The following is an 18,407-nucleotide window of genomic DNA, read 5'->3' on the forward strand; positions in this document are numbered from 1 at the left end:
TCTATGTCTGGGGGGGTCTTACAAAAGAGTTCACCATAGTTTTGTATTTCTGTTCTGGTCCTCAAAGCTTCACATGAATAAAAAACAGAGAACCCAGATGGTCTCCTCCTTGCTCCCGCGTCTCCCTAGTTTAGCTGTTTTTGGTCACAGTTCATATTGGCTCTGAACTTACCTCCAGGAAGGCATTGTAGGATGATGCAGCGTACCCCATGAACCCTTCAGGATTGAGAATGCTCTCTGTGTAATATTGGTAGCTGCGCAGGTGATTGCATGCGAATAGGTCCTCTACCACTGAAAAGAGGTATTAAGACCAACAGTCAACATTTGATTTTCTCCACATCCATGAGGATCATATCTATACAGAGTCATGTGTTCATATACTGCAAACCGTCCATATATCCAATAGTATCTCTACAGTAACATTACATCTTGGCAAAGTCTTTCCCTACAGATGAAAATGTATACAATCCTGTACAATATACTTCTCATATTTTCTTCCTATTGGTTCGTTCGTTGAAAGCATCTTGTTAGATCTGTTAAGTGCAAAATATACCTGTTGATCCTTTGAACTGATATCTTCCTCTACTCCCTGCTTGGGCTGACTTATCAAGTACATTATTCCCAGCTATCTCTAAGGACTACAGCACCTTCCCTCCATGTTATGGAAGTGAGAAAAGGGGTAGGTGTTCTGTAGTCCTGTTCTAGGGTGGTTCTGCTGCTCCTCCATACATACAGTACAGTGAGTAAGCGTTGTCAGCCTGGGACAGGAAGAGTGCCCTTGGCAGAATCGTCAGGTGAAAATAAAGGAAAAAAAATAAAGAAGTAAATGAATGCATCCACTGCATCTAAGGACGGGTGAGCTATAACATATTAAATGTTTAGATATGCTTTAAACGGAACAATATGTTTAATTATTTTGTAACTGCTTTTATAATTTACAGGATTTATGTTCTGTATGATGTAATAAAGTGTAAGATTTATATCTATTATGGAATCAAGTGTACGATATTAAATAAATCTGAGACAGATAATAATGTTGGCCATACACATAGGCATTTTCAGGCAATTTCAACAAATTTCAAGCCACTTTGAATTGCAGATGCAACAAATATTTACCAGAATCTAAGCACTGTACCACCCATGAGTTCTATGGCCCACAAAAGTTTGGCAGACTATGAAATCAAAACTGGGCTATACATTGACAGCTTCAGTACAAATGACTAAAACATAGATTAAAATAGAATTGAAGCAGGAAAAAAACTACCGCTATTCATTTTTTAGAAATAAAGTAATTGTTATTTCCCACACAAAGCCAGCGTGTTTTCTCATTATATAGTATAATTACCACTAAATATTTTATCCAGACTTCCAGCTTTTATGATCTCGGTCTTTTTACATCCTGGCATGTGTTGCCCTCCATTCGGGAAGAAATCCAAGTGCCCGACAGTCTGACTGATTCCAAATCCTTCAAAATCTAAATAAAAAAATAAAATAAAAAAATATATATAGTGCATCCGGATAGTATTCACAGTGCTTCACTTTCTCCACATTTTGTTATGTTACAGCCTTATTCCAAAACTGATTAAATTCATTATTTTTCTCAAAATTCTATAAACAATGCCTCATAATGACAACGTGAAAGACGTTTGTTTGACATCTTTGTTAAAAATAAAAATATAACAAATCACATGTACATACAGTAAGTATTCACAGCCTTTAGTCAATACTTTGTTGAAGCACCTTTGTGACCAATTACAGCCTTAAGTGTTTTTGAGTATGATGCTACAAGCTTGGCACACCTATTTTTGGGCAGTTTCTCCCATTCTTCTTTGCAGGAACTCTCAAGTAGGGATGATCGAACTTTTCAAAAGTTCGGTTCGGCCAGAACATCCGAACTTCCCGAAAGTTCGGCCCAGATTTCAGAACCCCATTGAAATCAATGGGACCCGAACTTTGGTAATCAAAAAACACAATTTTGAAGCCCTAAACCCCAAGAAATGTCCCTAAAAAGTGCCTAGGGTTCTGGGTCAGGCCCCAGGGACTATTAATCACACAAAAAAAAGTTCTTAAAAATTGTCATTTTTGATAGAGAGCCAATTATTGAAAAAAAAAAAATTATAATAATAAAAAAAGATTCTTTGGATTTAGTATCTGGGGGGGGGGGGGTCTAAAAGGTGTACCTGTGAAGTTTCAGCTCTGTAGCATGTCCAGAACCATAAAAAAAAGATTGTTTGTATTATGTCACTTATAGGACAAGGATATGGCTCCGCTATTTTCACACCTTGCCGGTTTAGTATCAAGCGTTTTCTTGGGCATTTTTTGGGTGTTATCGGAGGCAGGCAAAACATCAGAACTTCTGTGTAGGGGTAAATATACACACATACTTATATGTATATATACCCATACACATATATAGGTGTGAAAGGAGCAGAACACTATACTTGCGCTAATTAAATAATTAACACCAATATGGCTCCGCTCCTATAACACCTATATATGTGTATGTGTAAAATACATATAAGTGTGTGTGTATATATACCACTATACACAAGTTCAGATGTTTTGCCTGCCTCCAAAAACCCCCAAAAAATGCTTGCAACAACACACCTGGGCGTTTTTTTTTTTTTTTGGCAGTAGTGTTTTTTTGGGCATTTTTTGGGCGTCTTTGGAAGCAGGCAAAACATCTGAACTTGTGTATACGGGTATATATACACACATACTTATATGTATATATACACATAGACATATATAGGTGTGATAGTAGCAGAAATATATGCTTGCGCTAATGAAATAATTAACACTAATATGGCTCCGCTCCTATAACACCTATATATGTACAGTATAAGTGTGTATATATACCACTATACACAAGTTCAGATGTTTTGCCTGCCTCCAAAAACCCCCAAAAAATGCCTGCAACAACACACCTGGGAGTTTTTTTTTTGGCTCTAGCGTTTTTTTGGGCATTTTTTTGGGTTCTTTGGAGGCAGGCAAAACATCTGAACTTCTGTATAGGGGTATATATATATACACACACACTTATATGTATTTTACACTTACACATATATAGGTGTGATAGGAGCGGAGCCATATTGGTGTTAATTATTTAATATGCGCAAGTATAGTGTTCTGTTCCTTTTACACCTATATATGTGTATGGGTATATATACATATAAGTATGTGTTTATATTTACCCCTACACAGAATTTCTGATGTTTTGCCTGCCTCCAAAAAAATGCCCAAAAAAAACGCCTACACAAAAAAAAAAACGCCCAGGTGTGTTATTGCAGGGTTTTTTTGGGGCATTTTTTTGGGTTCTTTGGAGGCAGGCATGACATCTGAACTTCTGTATAGGGGTATATATACACACCTACACATATATAAGTGTGAAAGTAGCAGGACACTATACTTGCGCTAATGAAATAATTAACACCAATATGGCTCCGCTCCTATCACACCTATATATGTGTAAGTGTAAAATACATATAAGTGTTTGTATATATACCCCTATACAGAAGTTCAGATGTTTTGCCTGCCTCCAAAGACCCCAAAAAATGCCAAAAAAACGCCAGCTGCAAAAACACACCTGGGCATTTTTTTTTTTGGCGCTGGCGTTTTTTTTGGGCATTTTTTGGGTTCTTTGGAGGCAGACAAAACATCTGAACTTCTGCATAGGGGTATATATGTACACACACACTTATATGTATTTTACACTTACACATATATAGGTGTTATAGGAGCGGAGCCATATTGGTGTTAATTAGTTCATTAGCGCAAGTATAGTGTTCTGCTCCTTTCACACCTATATGTGTGCAGGTGTATATATACATACATGGGTGTGTATATATACCCCTTATACACATGTTCAGATGTCATGCCTGACTCCAAACATGTCCTCAAAAAATCCCTATAAACGCCTGCAGCCAAAAAGCAGGCTGACCGGCGAGAAGCCATATCAGTGCTCTGAATGTGACATAAGAGAAACATTCTTTTCTCTATAGCGGTCACCCTGATACTGTGAGTGACAGCAATATTGTTTTTCTTGATCTTGTCATTTCCAAAGACAATGATCACTTCAAAACGCACACGTACTTTAAGGTAACTGACCGTAACTCGTACATTCCGTTAGACAGCTGCCACCACAGGAATTGGTTATGTAACATACCCAAAGGGCAGTTTATGTGTTTAAGAAGGAACTGCACACTAGTTGAAGAGTATGAAACACAGGCACATATATTAAAAGATCGTTTTGTCGAAAAGGGTTATGACACTACAAAACTTGAGAGTGACATCCTTGAAGTAAAAAATAAAGAGAGGTCTAGTCTATTGGTTGATAAGACACAGGTTGCACCATATGACAACGGTGGATGTAAGATTGTCATGGAATATAATGCACAATTCAAGAAAGTGGAGAAAATCATTACCAAACATTGGCCAATACTACGGCAGGACAAGATCCTAGGCCCCACCTTACCCAATAAACCAGCGTTTATTTATAAAAAAGCCCCCACTATGAGAAATTTCCTGGCACCAGGGGTAATTGATCCCCCCAACCTGGGTGAAAATAAGCTTTTTTCATTTCTTTCGGGTTTTCATGCATGTGGAAGATGTGCGGCCTGTAAAACTTCTAAGTTTAATACTAAGAAGAAAAAGGAATTTGTAGCCCACACCACGGGTGAATCCTATAAAATCAAGGACCTGATTACATGTGCGTCCACAGGGGTGGTCTACATGCTGGAGTGCAAGTGTGGGCTCCAGTATGTGGGCAGGGCCACTAGGGCGCTACAAGTCCGTGTTGGAGAACATATGAGTAGTATAAGAAAGGGCAAGAAAGCCCACTATGTTGTTCAACACTTTAAACATTTTCACAACAAAGATCCCAAAGATTTGAAATTTTAGGGGATCGAGAAGGTCAAGAAACATTGGAGGGGGGATAATTTTATACGGCAAATAAGTAAATGTGAGTCATACTGGATCTTTGAGACAAAAGTTGGGGTCCCCAGGGGTCTAAATGTGGACTTCGACCTCAACTGTTTTATCTCAGATCGGTAGTTTTACTTCTAGTTTTACTTTTATTTTTACCCTCATGTCTTTTATCAACATATGTATTTTAGGCTTTTTACATAGGGTTTTTATGATATGGATTTCATTATATACCCATTTTATGTATATCTTTTGACCTTTGAACACTCTTGTATTTATGGATTTCACATTGGATGTTTTTATCATATGTGTTTTTTTAATAATGGCTCTTATTGTATATTGTTTTTTCTTGTACTTGTTTTTTCCTGTATACAGGGGCTGCGAGTGATCTGTCATGATCCCCTCATGTATATATACATGATGTTAATATTTGGGGGCATTAGTTCCCAAATATATGTTATTTTCCTGTAATTTTTACCAATATATGTTTTGCCATATATACGTTTTTTAGGTATTCTATATACCCCCGCTCTTGAACAGTAATGGGCGTTACTAGCCCTTGAGCCCTTGTTGCTGTCTCGGTGTTTATGGAGGATCCTGTTTTTGTTCCGGGGTCAATGCGAGCTTCCTGTGTGGAGCGGGCCCCGGGGCACTTCCGGTTTTGTCCTCCGACGTTGCCATGTCAGCAGCGACGCCGAATTGAGCGGGGCTATGCATATAAAAGAGTGACGTCCGTCCCTCCGCCCATACGCTGAGGAAGTCCCGCCCACGGACGATACGCGTGCGCAAGGGGGAGGAGATCGTGACGTCACTCGTAGCCCCTGCCAGCAGAGCGGTCTGCTCTGTCTGGAGACCAGCTGGATTGTTGTACTGCTTGTTTTTCAACTACTCTGAAGTAAGAGGCTGTCCATTTGTCTTAACAATAAATTGTGGTGTTTAAACATAATGCACTATGGTCTGCCCCCTTTTTATTGCATGGGGATCGTTGTGAACACCTCATGAAAAAGAAGAGATGCCCTCTGTGATTGCTGTCTTGGTCAGGAGTTTGCATTTGCATTGCTGGGAGTGTACTTTTAAGGCTGTTTTCTTACAGCCTTCAGGTGAGAGGCTAGTACCTCTGGTGAAGGATTGCACTGAACAAGCACTTGTGTCCTTTATACTGATCAGCACTGAGCACTTTCATTGGGATTTCCTATTGGATTTTTTCTCTTCTTTTTTACAAGACTGTTGTGTGCCATTCATAGACTCTTCATTTATCCATTGATGTTTTACTATTTTAAAGCCCACTTCCTGACCCATTGCATTTTGGTCGGTTCTGGTTGCCGAATTCCGAACTTTTTCAGCAAAAAGTTCTAAATTCGGCCGAACCTCGAACAGCCAATGTTCGGGTCGAACCGATGGTCCACCCGAACCGTTCGATCATCCCTACTCTCAAGCTCCATCAGGTTGGATGGGGAACGTCGGTGCACAGCCATTTTCAGATCTCTCCAGAGATGTTCAATCGGGTTCAAGTCTGGGCTCTGGCTGGGCCACTCAAGGACATTCACAGAGTTGGCCTGTAGACACTCTTTTCTTATCTTGGCTGTGTGCTTAGGGTCGTTGTCCTGTTGGAAGATGAAACTTCGCCCCAGTCTGAGGTTCAGAGCGCTCTGGGGCAGGTTTTTATCAAGGATGTCTCTGTACATTGCTGCATTCATTTTTCCCTTGATCCTGACTAGTCTCCCAGTTCCTGCCGCTAAAAAATGTACCCTCAGCATTATGCTGCCACCACCATGCTTCACTGTAGGGATGGTATTGGCCCTATGATGAGCAGTGCCTGGTTTCCTCCAGATATGACACTTGCCATTCATCCTAAAGAGTTCAATCTTTGTTTCATCAGACCAGAGAATTTTGTTTCTCATGGACTGAGAGTCCTTTAGGTGCCTTTTGTCAAACTTCAGGAGGGCTGTTATGTGCCTATTGCTGAGGGGTGGCTTCCGTCTGGCCATTCTACAATACATGCCTGATTGGTGGAATGCTGCAGAGATGGTTGTTCTTCTGGAAGGTTCTCCTCTCTCCACAGAGAAACACTGGAGCTCTGTCAGAGTGACCATCGGTTCTTGGTCACCTCCCAGACAAAGGCCCTTCTTCCCCGATCGCTCAGTTTGACCGAGTGGCCCACTCTAGGAAGAGTCCTGGTGGCTCCAAAATGCTCCCATTTATGGATAATGGAGGCTACTCTGCTCGTTGGAACCTTCAATGTTGCAGACATTTTTCTGTACCCTTCCCCAGATCTGTGCTTCGATACAATGCTGTCTCGGAGGTCTAAAGACAATTCCTTGAACTTCATTGCTAGGTTTGTGATCTGACATGCACTGTTAACTGTGGGACCTTATATAGACAGGTGTGGGCCTTTCCAATCAACTGAATTTACCACAGGTGGACTCCAATCAAGTTGTACAAACATCAAGGATGATCAGTGGAATTTTTTTATTTTTAATACATTTGCAAAGATTTCAAACAAACTTCTTTCACGTTGTCATGGGGTATTGTTTGTAGAATTTTGAGGAAGAAAATTAATTGAATCCAATTTGGAAAAAGGCTGTAACATAACACAATGTGGAAAAAGTGAAGCGCTGTGAACACCAGATGCACTGTATACAGTATATATTGAAAGTATATGCAAACCCAATTGCTGAAATTTCATATAAGCTTATTATGTTAATGTTATTTCAAAGGGGAGACTCTGATGGGCTGAATTTTATTTGGAATTTCTTATCTTTGTTTTACTGAAGTTTTTTTTTTAAGTTAGTCTAAATCAAATCATACAGGTTAGAAAAAATCTGTTAAAAAAAAAACAAATTACTGAGAGGTTTAGAGGCCCCTGGTATAATGCACAGGTGCCATTTTCACTTTCTCACATTCTCATTGGGGAATCTGCCTCATGTCTTGACTTCACTGGGACTAATTCTAGTAGTGAAATTCCACTCCCAGCAAACATGTTTTCCCTTTTATCCTCACCCCACCACACAGTATTAGGTTTATCCTCCAAACCTCTTCACCGTACAATATCCACACTTCCAACCCACACACAGCTCTCCTGCACATGTTGCCCATTATCATACCCTTCACACTCCTATCCAATATATACTGCCTCCTGTCATACACACCTATCCTATATATACTGTCCCCTGTCATACACTCCTATCCTATATATACTGTCCCCTGTCATACATGCCTATCCTATATATACTGCCTCCTGTCATACACTCCTATCCTATATATACTGCCCAATGTCATGCTCTCCACACTCCTCTCCTGTACACACTGCCCACTGTCATATGCTCTGCACTCCTCTCCTGTAAATACTGCCCACTGTCATACCCTCCACACTCCTCTCATGTACATACTGCCCACTGTCATACCCTCCACACTCCTCTCATGTACATACTGCCCACTGTCATACCCTCCACACTCCTCTCCTGTACACACTGCCCACTGTCATATGCTCTGCACTCCTCTCCTGTAAATACTGCCCACTGTCATACCCTCCACACTCCTCTCCTGTACATATTGCCCACTGTCATACTTTCCACACTCCTCTCCTGTACATACTGCCCAATGTCATACTCTCTGCACTCCTCTCCTATACATATTGCCCACTGTCATACCCTCCACACTCCTCTCCTGTACACACTGCCCACTGTCATATGCTCTGCACTCCTCTCCTGTAAATACTGCCCACTGTCATACCCTCCACACTCCTCTCCTGTACATATTGCCCACTGTCATACTTTCCACACTCCTCTCCTGTACATACTGCCCACTGTCATACTATCTGCACTCCTCTCCTGTACATACTGCCCAATGTCATACTCTCTGCACTCCTCTCCTGTACATACTGCCCACTGTCATACTATCTGCACTCCTCTCCTGTACATACTGCACACTGCCATACCCTCCACACTCCTCTGCTGTAAATATTGCCACTGTCATACCCTCCACACTCCTCTCCTGTACATACTGCCCACTGCCATACCCTCCACACTCCCCTCCTGTACATACTGCCCACTGTCATACTCTCCACACTCCTCTCTGGTACCCACTACCCACTGTCACACTCTACCCACTCCTCTACTGTATATACTGCTGCTGTTATATCCCTCAACATTCCTCTTAAATGCAAAATCCCCCATCATACTCATCTGCACTTCTCTTCTGTACACACTGCCCACTGCCATACCCTCCACACTCTTCTCCTGTACATACTGCCCACTGCCATACTCTCCACACTCCTCTCCTGTACATACTGCCCAATGTCATACTCTTAGCACTCCTCTCCTATACAAAATGCCCACTGTCATAACCTTTACAATCCTCTCCAGTACATACTGCCCACTGTCACATTCTCTGCACTCATATCCTGTACATACCACTCACTGGCATACCCTCCACACTCCTCTCCTGTACACAACGCCCACTGTCATACCCTTCACACTCCTCTTCTGTACATACTGCCCACTGCCATAAACTCCTCACTCCTCTCTTGTACATACTGCCCACTGCCATAAACTCCTCACTCCTCTCCTGTACATACTGCCCACTGCCATACCCTCCTTATCCCTCTCCTGTACATACCGCAGACTGTCATACCCTTCACACTCCTCTCCTGTACATACTGCCCAATGTCATACCCTCCTCCCTCCTCTCCTGTACATACTGCCCACTGTCACACTCTCCATTCTCCTCTCCTGTACATACTGCCCACTGTCATACTCTCCTCACTCCTCTCCAGTACATACTGTCACTGTCATACCCTCTACACTCCTCTCCTTTACATACCGCCCACTGTCATACCCTCCGCACTCCTCTTCTGTACATACTGCTCACTGTCATACCCTCCTCACTTCTCTTTTGTACATACTGCCCACTGTCATACCCTCCACGCTCCTCTCCCATACATAACGCTCGCTGAAATACCCTCCACACTCCTCTCCTGTACATACCACCCAATGACATACCCTCAGCACTCCTTTGCTGTACATACTCCCCGCTGCCACACCCTTTGCAGTTCAATACTACAAGCTAAGACACTTTTTTTTTAGCATGGCCTGATCCCCAGACTTGCTCTTTTTGCAATGGGAACACTTTTGCTAGTTATAAATAAGACTAAAGACATACCACGGTTGAACAGAGTTGGAGCGATGTCAGTGTGGATAACATCAACCAGCTTAGCATCTGATGGGTCCAGTCTGACCTCAGTGGGTGTGTTCTCGAAGTATGGCTGAGCCGGGTCCAATCCTGGATCATAACATACAAGGAATGGTCAGTTTATAAACCAAAGAGATTCCTTTTACCTAGAGTGATGATTTGTCTTAACCCCCATCCCCCCCCCCCCCCCACTGGTTAGGGACAGTGACTGGTATTTTTTTTTTAAATTCCACACATGCTTATGACCCTTGGTGGCACGTTGATCTTGTAAGCAGTGAGGGAAATTGTCATTTGCACATATACAGTATCTCACAAAAGTGAGTACACCCCTCACATTTTTGTAAATATTTTATTATATCCTTTTATGTGACAGCACTGATGAAATTACACTTTGCTACAATGTAAAGTTGTGAGTGTACAGCTTGTATAACAGTGTAAATTTGCTGTCCCCTCAAAATAACTCAACACACAGCCAATAATGTCTAAACCGCTGGCAACAAAAGTGAGTACACCCCTACGTGAAAATGTTCAAATTGGGCCCATCTAGCCATTTACCCTCCTCTGTGTCATGTTACTTGTTAGTGTTACAAGGCCTCAGGTGTGAATGGGGAACAGGTGTGTAAAATTTGGTGCTATCGCTCTCACTCTCTCCTACTGGTCACTGGAAGTTCAACATGGCACCTCATGGCAAAGAACTCTCTGTGGATCTGAAAAAAATAATTGCTGCTCTAAATAAAGATGGCCTAGGCTATAAGAAGATTGCCAAGACCCTGAAACTGAGCTGCAGCACGGTAGCCAAGACCATACAGCGCTTTAACAAGACAGGTTCCATTAAGAACAGGCCTCGCCATGGTCGACCAAACAAGTTGAGTGCACATGCTCAGCGTCATATCCAAAGGTTGTCTTTGGGAAATAGACGTATGAGTGCTGCCAGCATTGCTGCAGAGGTTGAAGGGGTGGGGGGTCAGCCTGTCAGTGCTCAGCCCATACGCCGCACACTGCATCAAATTGGTCTGCATGGCTTTTGTCTAAGAAGAAAGCCTCTTCTAAAGATGATGCACAAGAAAGTCAGTTTGCTGAAGACAAGAAGACTAAGAACATGGATTACTGGAACCATGTCCTGTGGTCTGATGAGACCAAGATAAACTTATTTGGTTCAGATGGTGTCAAGTATGTGTGGCGGCAACCAGATGAGGAGTACAAAGACAAGTGTGTCTTATCTACAAGTCAAGCATGGTGGTGGAAGGGTCATGGTCTGGGGCTGCATGATTGCTGCTGGCACTGGGGAGCTACAGTTCATTGAGGGAACCATGAATGCCAACATGTACTGTGACATACTGAAGCAGAGCATGATTCCCTCCCTTCGGAGACTGGGTCGCAGGGCACATATGTGCGGCCACAGTTCCCAGCATGGTGTCCAGTGTGTTCATGTTCACGGGTTCAAGTCAACTTTTGAATTGGCACCTAAACCAGATCTAAACATGCACAGGAGCCTTTTGAAAAGCAGACCGCGGTTGCCCCGGACCTGTGTGAACTGTCTCCATTGAGAGCTGGTCACACTCGCATGCCATGCGAATTGGATGCGGGGAAACGCATCCAATTCGCACATATGTAAACCCCGACTAAGGGTTGTATTCTTCCTAGTGATTGCCAATTTAAGGGGCATTTTTCCCATTGACCCTGATGAATAAGCTTTAATAAGGGTTAAAAAGTTGCAGAATGGTATAGAAGAAAGAACTTTGGTGTGCTGTAAGTTGCCATCTGGAGGAACTCACCAGTTATTCTGCCAATTCCAGTGTGATTCTTCCCAGCTTCACCCGCAGCATGTGCCCCCAGACTGTGCCCAATAATGTGGACATTGGATGGAGAGTAGCCAAAAACATTCTTTTAAAGGAAGCACAAAACATACACATTTTAGCAAATTATTTTCTTAAAGCTGAACTCAAACCAAGCAGCTAAATACACATATGATCTACATATATGGGAACTGTTTTTCACCTCCACAGGAGACCTGTAAGAAGACAGTATGTATCCTGCAGTTGCTGGTATCTACTGAAAATGCCAGTTGCATGGCTGTCAGTTCCAATTGCTTCAATACTTTCTAACCTGGAATTATCATTCAGATGTTCTGACCTTACTTTGACTTCCCTGACCTGTTTGTTCTGTGCCAGTGACTTGGAGAATGTTACAGCCAGGAAACTAGCATTCTTTGTAGGAGGCCAGGAACAGCAACCTATTAGTTCTCACACTACAGGTTTTCTTTATAAAATAAAACTGATAAAATACAGCAGGCCAGCAGCGCAATGACACCTATTTTGCTAGGTCAGTGAAAAGATAGAAGACTTGTTCCAACAAACAATCTAATGGATTTCTTCTTAACAATAATCTTTATTAGACTTTTTCTTTACTTTTTTTTTTTTTTTTTACATACAAACACATAAACAACAATAAACCCCTCACAAACCCCTCATAAAATTCAAAGAAAAAAAAAATTAATATTACTCCATCTTTCTCCCTCTCTTCGGCCAATATAAGTACATCGTATACAATGACATTATTTTCATCTTCCATTACCAGTTACTGTATTTTTTTATCCTTCCTAATAGTACATAAAAGATCTCAATTTACCCTGTCTAACTGATAATAGGAAAGGAAAGGGATCATATCCGGGTGGGCTGTCCAGGGCTCCCAAATTATAATTTTTTTTAAAATTATTCCTATTCTTGTATATTTGTTGTTCTTAAGCTAACGCATTATTCACTTTACATCTCCAGTCCTCCTTAGAGGGTGGGGTAGGGGATAACCATTTAGCAGCTATATTTTTTTGTGCAATAAATAATAGCCTATTAAGTAATGTTTCGACCATAGGTGATAATAAGTGGTCTGCAAAAACACTCAAAAGACAAATTTTGGGATCCAGCGTAAGCTGGACTCCAAGTACACTATTTGTTGTGTTCACCAGATCACTCCAATACCTAATTAATTTAGGACATCTCTAGGTATGATCGAACTTTTGAAAAGTTCGGTTCGACCAGAACACCCGAATTTCCAGAAATTTTGGTTCGGATTCCATAACCCCATTGAAATCAATGGGACCCGAACTTCTGGAATCAAAAAACACCATTTTGAAGCCCTAAAACCCAATAAATGCCCCTAAAAAGTGCCTAGGGTTTTGGGCCATGCCCCAGGGACTATGAATCAGGCAACAAAAAGTTCTTAAAAATTGTCGTTTTTGATATATATATATATATGTATATATGTACACCCCTAACCCAGAATCTGCATAGTGGGGTTACCCTGACATGGCAGAGTCAGTTCACCCTAAACTACACTACGGTCACCCTGACATGGCAGAGTTCAGTCACCCTGACATGGCAGAGTCAGTTCACCCTAAACTACGCTATGGTCACCCTGACATGGTGGAGTCAGTTCACCCTAAAATACACTTCAGTCCCCCTGACATGGCTGAGTCAGTTCACCCTAAACTACACTACGGCCACCCTGACATGGCAGAGTCAGGTCACCTAAACTACACTACGGTCACCCTGCAATGGCAGAGTTCGGTCACCCTGACATGGCAGAGTCAGTTCACCCTAAACTACGCTATGGTCACCCTGACATGGCAGAGTCAGTTCACCCTAAACTACACTACGGTCACCCTGACATGGCAGAGTCAGGTCACCTAAACTACACTACGGTCACCCTGACATGGCAGAGTCAGGTCACCTAAACTACACTACGGTCACCCTGACATGGCAGAGTCAGTTCACTCTAAACTACACTACGGTCACCCTGACACTTAAAGCTATCCCTACAAAAACTAGATTTTTGAATCTAACTATAGTGGTATATTGTACCCTAACTACACTGCATATCCCTTTCCTCACACTAATAATTGCAAAATGACACTGGAGCTTTACAAGCAGCAGGATAAACACAAATGCTTCCACTCTCTTCCACAGCCTCTGTATTACAGTGCTAGAGTTTTGGCGGGGCTATGTTATATACTGGGAGGCGTATGGGGGGGCGTATTCACTCCTGATTGGCATCTGGACCCCCTAGTCACTCCAATCACATTTTACTGATGTTTCTGGACCAATCATTGGCTTTTAAAGCCCAGTTCCTGTCCCATTGTATTTTGGGCAGTTCTGGTGGCTGAATTCCGAACTTTTACCGCAAAAAGTTCGGAATTCAGCTGAATTTCGAACACCCAATGTTCGGGTCGAACCGGTGGTCGACCGAACCGTTCGATCATCCCTAATCTCCACAGCATGTGTAGAAGATCAGCCGATGTTTGTCGGCATCTTGGGCATTCCGGAGATTCCCGTCTGCCCCAACGAAACAACTTAATAGGGGTATGATATGTTCTAAACATTATTAACATCTAGTCAATTGCTGTGTTGGTATTAAAGAAACTGTCAATATTTTTCATAAAATATTTTGCCATTCCTCATCGGAAATAATCCCCAAATCCCCCTCCCATCCCCTCCTCCCTTGTTCCATCTTAATATCTTGTGTCCTGTATAGTAATTTGTTGTATAAGGAAGAGATAAGACCTTTTTTCCTATTAATCCGCTCAAGTAGTGACATTATTACCATGGGTCTCGGAGTCATATCTATATTTCTAAATTTAATTTGAAGTGCATGTCGTAGCTGCAAATATTTAAAAAAAAAAACCTGATAAGGGAATTGATAACTCTCCTGCAATTTTTCAAATGTCTTTAAAATACATCTGTATACAACTTTAAAACAAAATTAAGCCCCGCCGAAATCCACTTGTCAAAGCCTATTAATTTATCAAGTTCAGGATAATTTATGTTCCCCCAAATAGGTGAATAAGCTGAGATCCCATTATAACCCATCAAGTCTTTCATTGCCTTCCAGCTTTTCTGCATGAGTATCAGAGTGGGAGATTTTTTATCCCGAGTAAAAAGCCCAGCCTCCAATTGTGCCATGAGGTGATACCGAGTATTTCCAACCATTAATAGGGCCTGTTTAGGGTCCGTCAAATTTATTGCACCCCACCCCACAAAATGCTGTAGCTGGGAGGCAATGAAGTACACTTTAGGTTGAGGAACCGCCAAACCTCCTGTATCCCTTGGTCTTTGAAGGAGAGCTAGTCCTATTCTCGACCCACCCCCTCTTCCAAATCAGCTTTTGAAAAAAAGATTCTATCTGTCGAAACCATACAGTGGTGAAATACATAGAGCAATTGAGGAGTCCAAAACATTTAAATTAAATTAGCCCGACCAACAACAGATAAGGGTAGTCTAGAGCAGTGTTTCTCAACCTTTTTTCAGTCGAGGCACCCTTTGAAGTTATAGACAATCGCAAGGCACCCTTTAAAATTATGGACAGTCTCGAGGTGCCCCATTGTAAAATGTAAAAAACTGTTCATATAGATTTACTAAATGCAGCAACATCCACACATAGGACCCCCAACTTAGAGGTGATTTATTCTTCCAAAGCAAATACACTTTTGCACACTGGTACTGACTGGTATTCCAATGTTATTCTTCTCCCTCAATTTCTTTCAATCAGTCAGCTAATGTCACCCCAGTGCTGAGGGAGAGGGGCAAAGATGGGTGGAGGCAACAGACATCTTTCTATTAACTGATGATGTCATTTGTTTTTGGGATGCCAGTGTCTAAAATGTCGTAATGGTGCATGATGGAAACCCGTGGCTTTGTATAACTAAAAGGCAGGCTTCATCCACCTGCTGGCTTCTATACAATTTTTGATCAATTTTTAGGCATTTTGTAAAGGCACCCCTGAAGAAACCTCAAGGCACCCCAGTGTGCCTGGGCATGCTGGTTGAAAAAGGCTGGTCTAGAGCATATTTTACTTCTAGCTTTAAATCTATGAAGAAGAGGGGATACATTATATTTCAGATAATCCTTTAACTAAGGTTTTGCTTTGTTTTTGCTTTGATAGCTAAAGTATTTTTATATTGTCATGAAGAATCTAAGTGTAGTGGGTGCCGCTGCAGCCTGAGACTTATAAATGCACAGGCAGGCTAACAAGGACACACAGCTTGCCAGCAGATGCGGGGTAATTTCCCCCTTCCCCTCCTTCTCTCACTGTGCAGTGAGTGAGAGATATTCACAAGAGACTCAGTGCCCTCCCCTGTTTCACAATTCGCAGGAGGGGCTGGCCAATCCAAGGTGAACTGAAGAACTGCAAGGAACTCTGGGATATGTAGTCCCTAACCCAGGCTGCCCAACTGTAATCACCGGGATAAAAACTACTGATACCAGCAGCCCAGAGACAGAGAGGAGCAATCTTACCCCCAGAGGCTCCCTAGGAGAAAAGAGAGTTACCATGAGGTGTGAGGAAGACTGGATGCGGGTAAGGGGTGCTGCGGTCCTGAGTCTGTGTGATTGCTCCTACAACAGCTCCGAGTTTGGCGGCTGACATCCAGGGCTACAGAAAGGACCCCGGGTGCATCTTCAGACATCCCTGTCAGCGTGTGGGGTTTCCATGTGGAGGCGACTAGTCGGAAAAACCTGGAAGATCAATCCAATGATATTTCCGTTCTAGATTGTAAACTCTAACGAGCAGGGCCCTCTAGTTCCTCCTGTTTTGAACTGTATTGTAACTGTATTGTCTTCCCTCACATTGTAAAGCGCTGCACAAACTGTTGGCGCTATATAAATCATGTATAATAATAATAATTTCCCCCTTGGGCCTTTGGACACAGGATTGGTGAGAAGGCACTTGCCCAATCCTCCCTAAGCCAGAACACTGAGCTGTTGTTTTTTACTCTGTTTCACTTGATTAGGAGAATCTGTGATGCTGTTAAACTCTGTTTGGCAGTGATAGTATCTGCCCGATTCAGCTAAAGATTACCAACACCATTCCAGTCCTTTTTATTCACCGAGCCCTCTTTGGATGTACTTTGTTCCCTCCATGAAAGAAATCTCAGCAAGTGCACCACCATGAAGTCATCTAAAGTCTGAAGGGCCCTATCTACACTCAGGAATCCAGTCATTATATGAGCGGGTTCAGGTTGTGGGTTAATTCAGTGCACTGAATCTGGTATTGAGTTTTAACAGGCCTGTTGGGACTGTAGTGCTGGGATGAGGAAGGGAAAGAACTGACATAGAAAACAAGGTCCTTCTTCTGCCCTTCTCCTTCCTGGACTCATAGAGCCCAATTAAAGTAAAGTTGGTAATTGATCTTCTGAAGTGTTATCCTTTTCTTACTGTGAGTTTTCATTTTTGTGTGGTTACCTCTGCTCTCGGGGGTTATTCACTTTGAGGAATTCCTTAAAAGCGGTTGGATATTATCCTAGAGGTTATGCTATTAACCTCTAGTCTTTGTTATTGTAGTTTGACTTTTACTCCATACTATTGTTATTTTATTTTATTTTTTTGCTTCAAGCAAGTTCACAGTAAAGTCAAATTCTGTATTCACTATAATCTGTGTCTATTTATTGTGGTATTTATACTAACCTTATAGCCAGCCCAGGTGTGCCAGTGGGGCTGAGATTGCTCTTGGTTTGTAAGGCAGAGTTAGTAACCGAAATTGTTCAAGAGTATTCTGCGGGGGTAGCACTACATAAGTATTAAAAGGTAAGGAAGTACTTTTTCGTACCTGGAGAGTTTTAGTGAAATAAGCCACCTCAGCCCCCACAACACGAATATTGTTTGAAGCTTGAGTGTAGAACGCCAGAGAGCCGCCGTGCCAATCCACACAGATACAGTTCACATCCTCCACTTTTAGCATGGCCTGGAAGCAGAATGGTTAGAGATTACGGTTAGTGATGCAAAACAACATTTCATAAGTTAGAGAGGAACAGGAGGGCCAAAGAAGTTTAAGAGCCACTAGACCCTGAGACATCCCTAATCTCCTGACCACTGTCAGGGTCTAATGAGACCAGAGCATGTAATTCAGACTCTCAGAGTTACATGCTCTAAATTATACCAGCAGAACATGGTGAATGACATCCAGTAGAACACGGTGGAATGACATCTAACAGAACATGGTGAAGTGATATCCAGCAGAACATGATGCCTTGGCAACCAGCAGGGCCTGATGAATGAAATCCAGCAGAATATAATGCAGTGATATCCAGCAGGACATAGTGAACTGACATCCAGCAGAACAATCTGAAGAGTTATCCAGAAAAATAAGATGGATTGACATCCAACAGAACAAAAAAAATAAGATGGATTGACATCCAACATGATGGAGTGACAGCCAGTAACAAATGGTGGCGTGTCATCCAGCGGAATATACTGGAGTGACATCCAGCAGAACAAGACGGTGTGACATCCAGCAGAGCATGGGGG

At 42.2% G+C, this 18,407-nt stretch overlaps 1 protein-coding gene across 1 annotated transcript in view; it reads right to left on the minus strand.

The window, feature by feature from the left end:
* The window catches only part of LOC309563776 (pancreatic lipase-related protein 2-like), a gene marked incomplete at its 5' end in the record, with an annotated part of 42,823 nt that overhangs the window by 15,350 nt on the left and 9,066 nt on the right, over positions 1–18,407 (minus strand). The window contains 5 exons of the mRNA XM_082268380.1: positions 173–291; positions 1,346–1,474; positions 10,084–10,203; positions 11,889–11,997; positions 17,710–17,844. Coding sequence (XP_082124506.1) covers positions 173–291; positions 1,346–1,474; positions 10,084–10,203; positions 11,889–11,997; positions 17,710–17,844 — 612 coding nt within the window. The remainder of the gene's footprint in view (positions 1–172; positions 292–1,345; positions 1,475–10,083; positions 10,204–11,888; positions 11,998–17,709; positions 17,845–18,407) is intronic.

Source organism: Pelophylax lessonae (assembly GCF_965119305.1).
Source record: "Pelophylax lessonae genome assembly, chromosome: 9".
In the NCBI taxonomy this organism is placed as follows: Eukaryota; Metazoa; Chordata; class Amphibia; order Anura; family Ranidae; genus Pelophylax; species Pelophylax lessonae.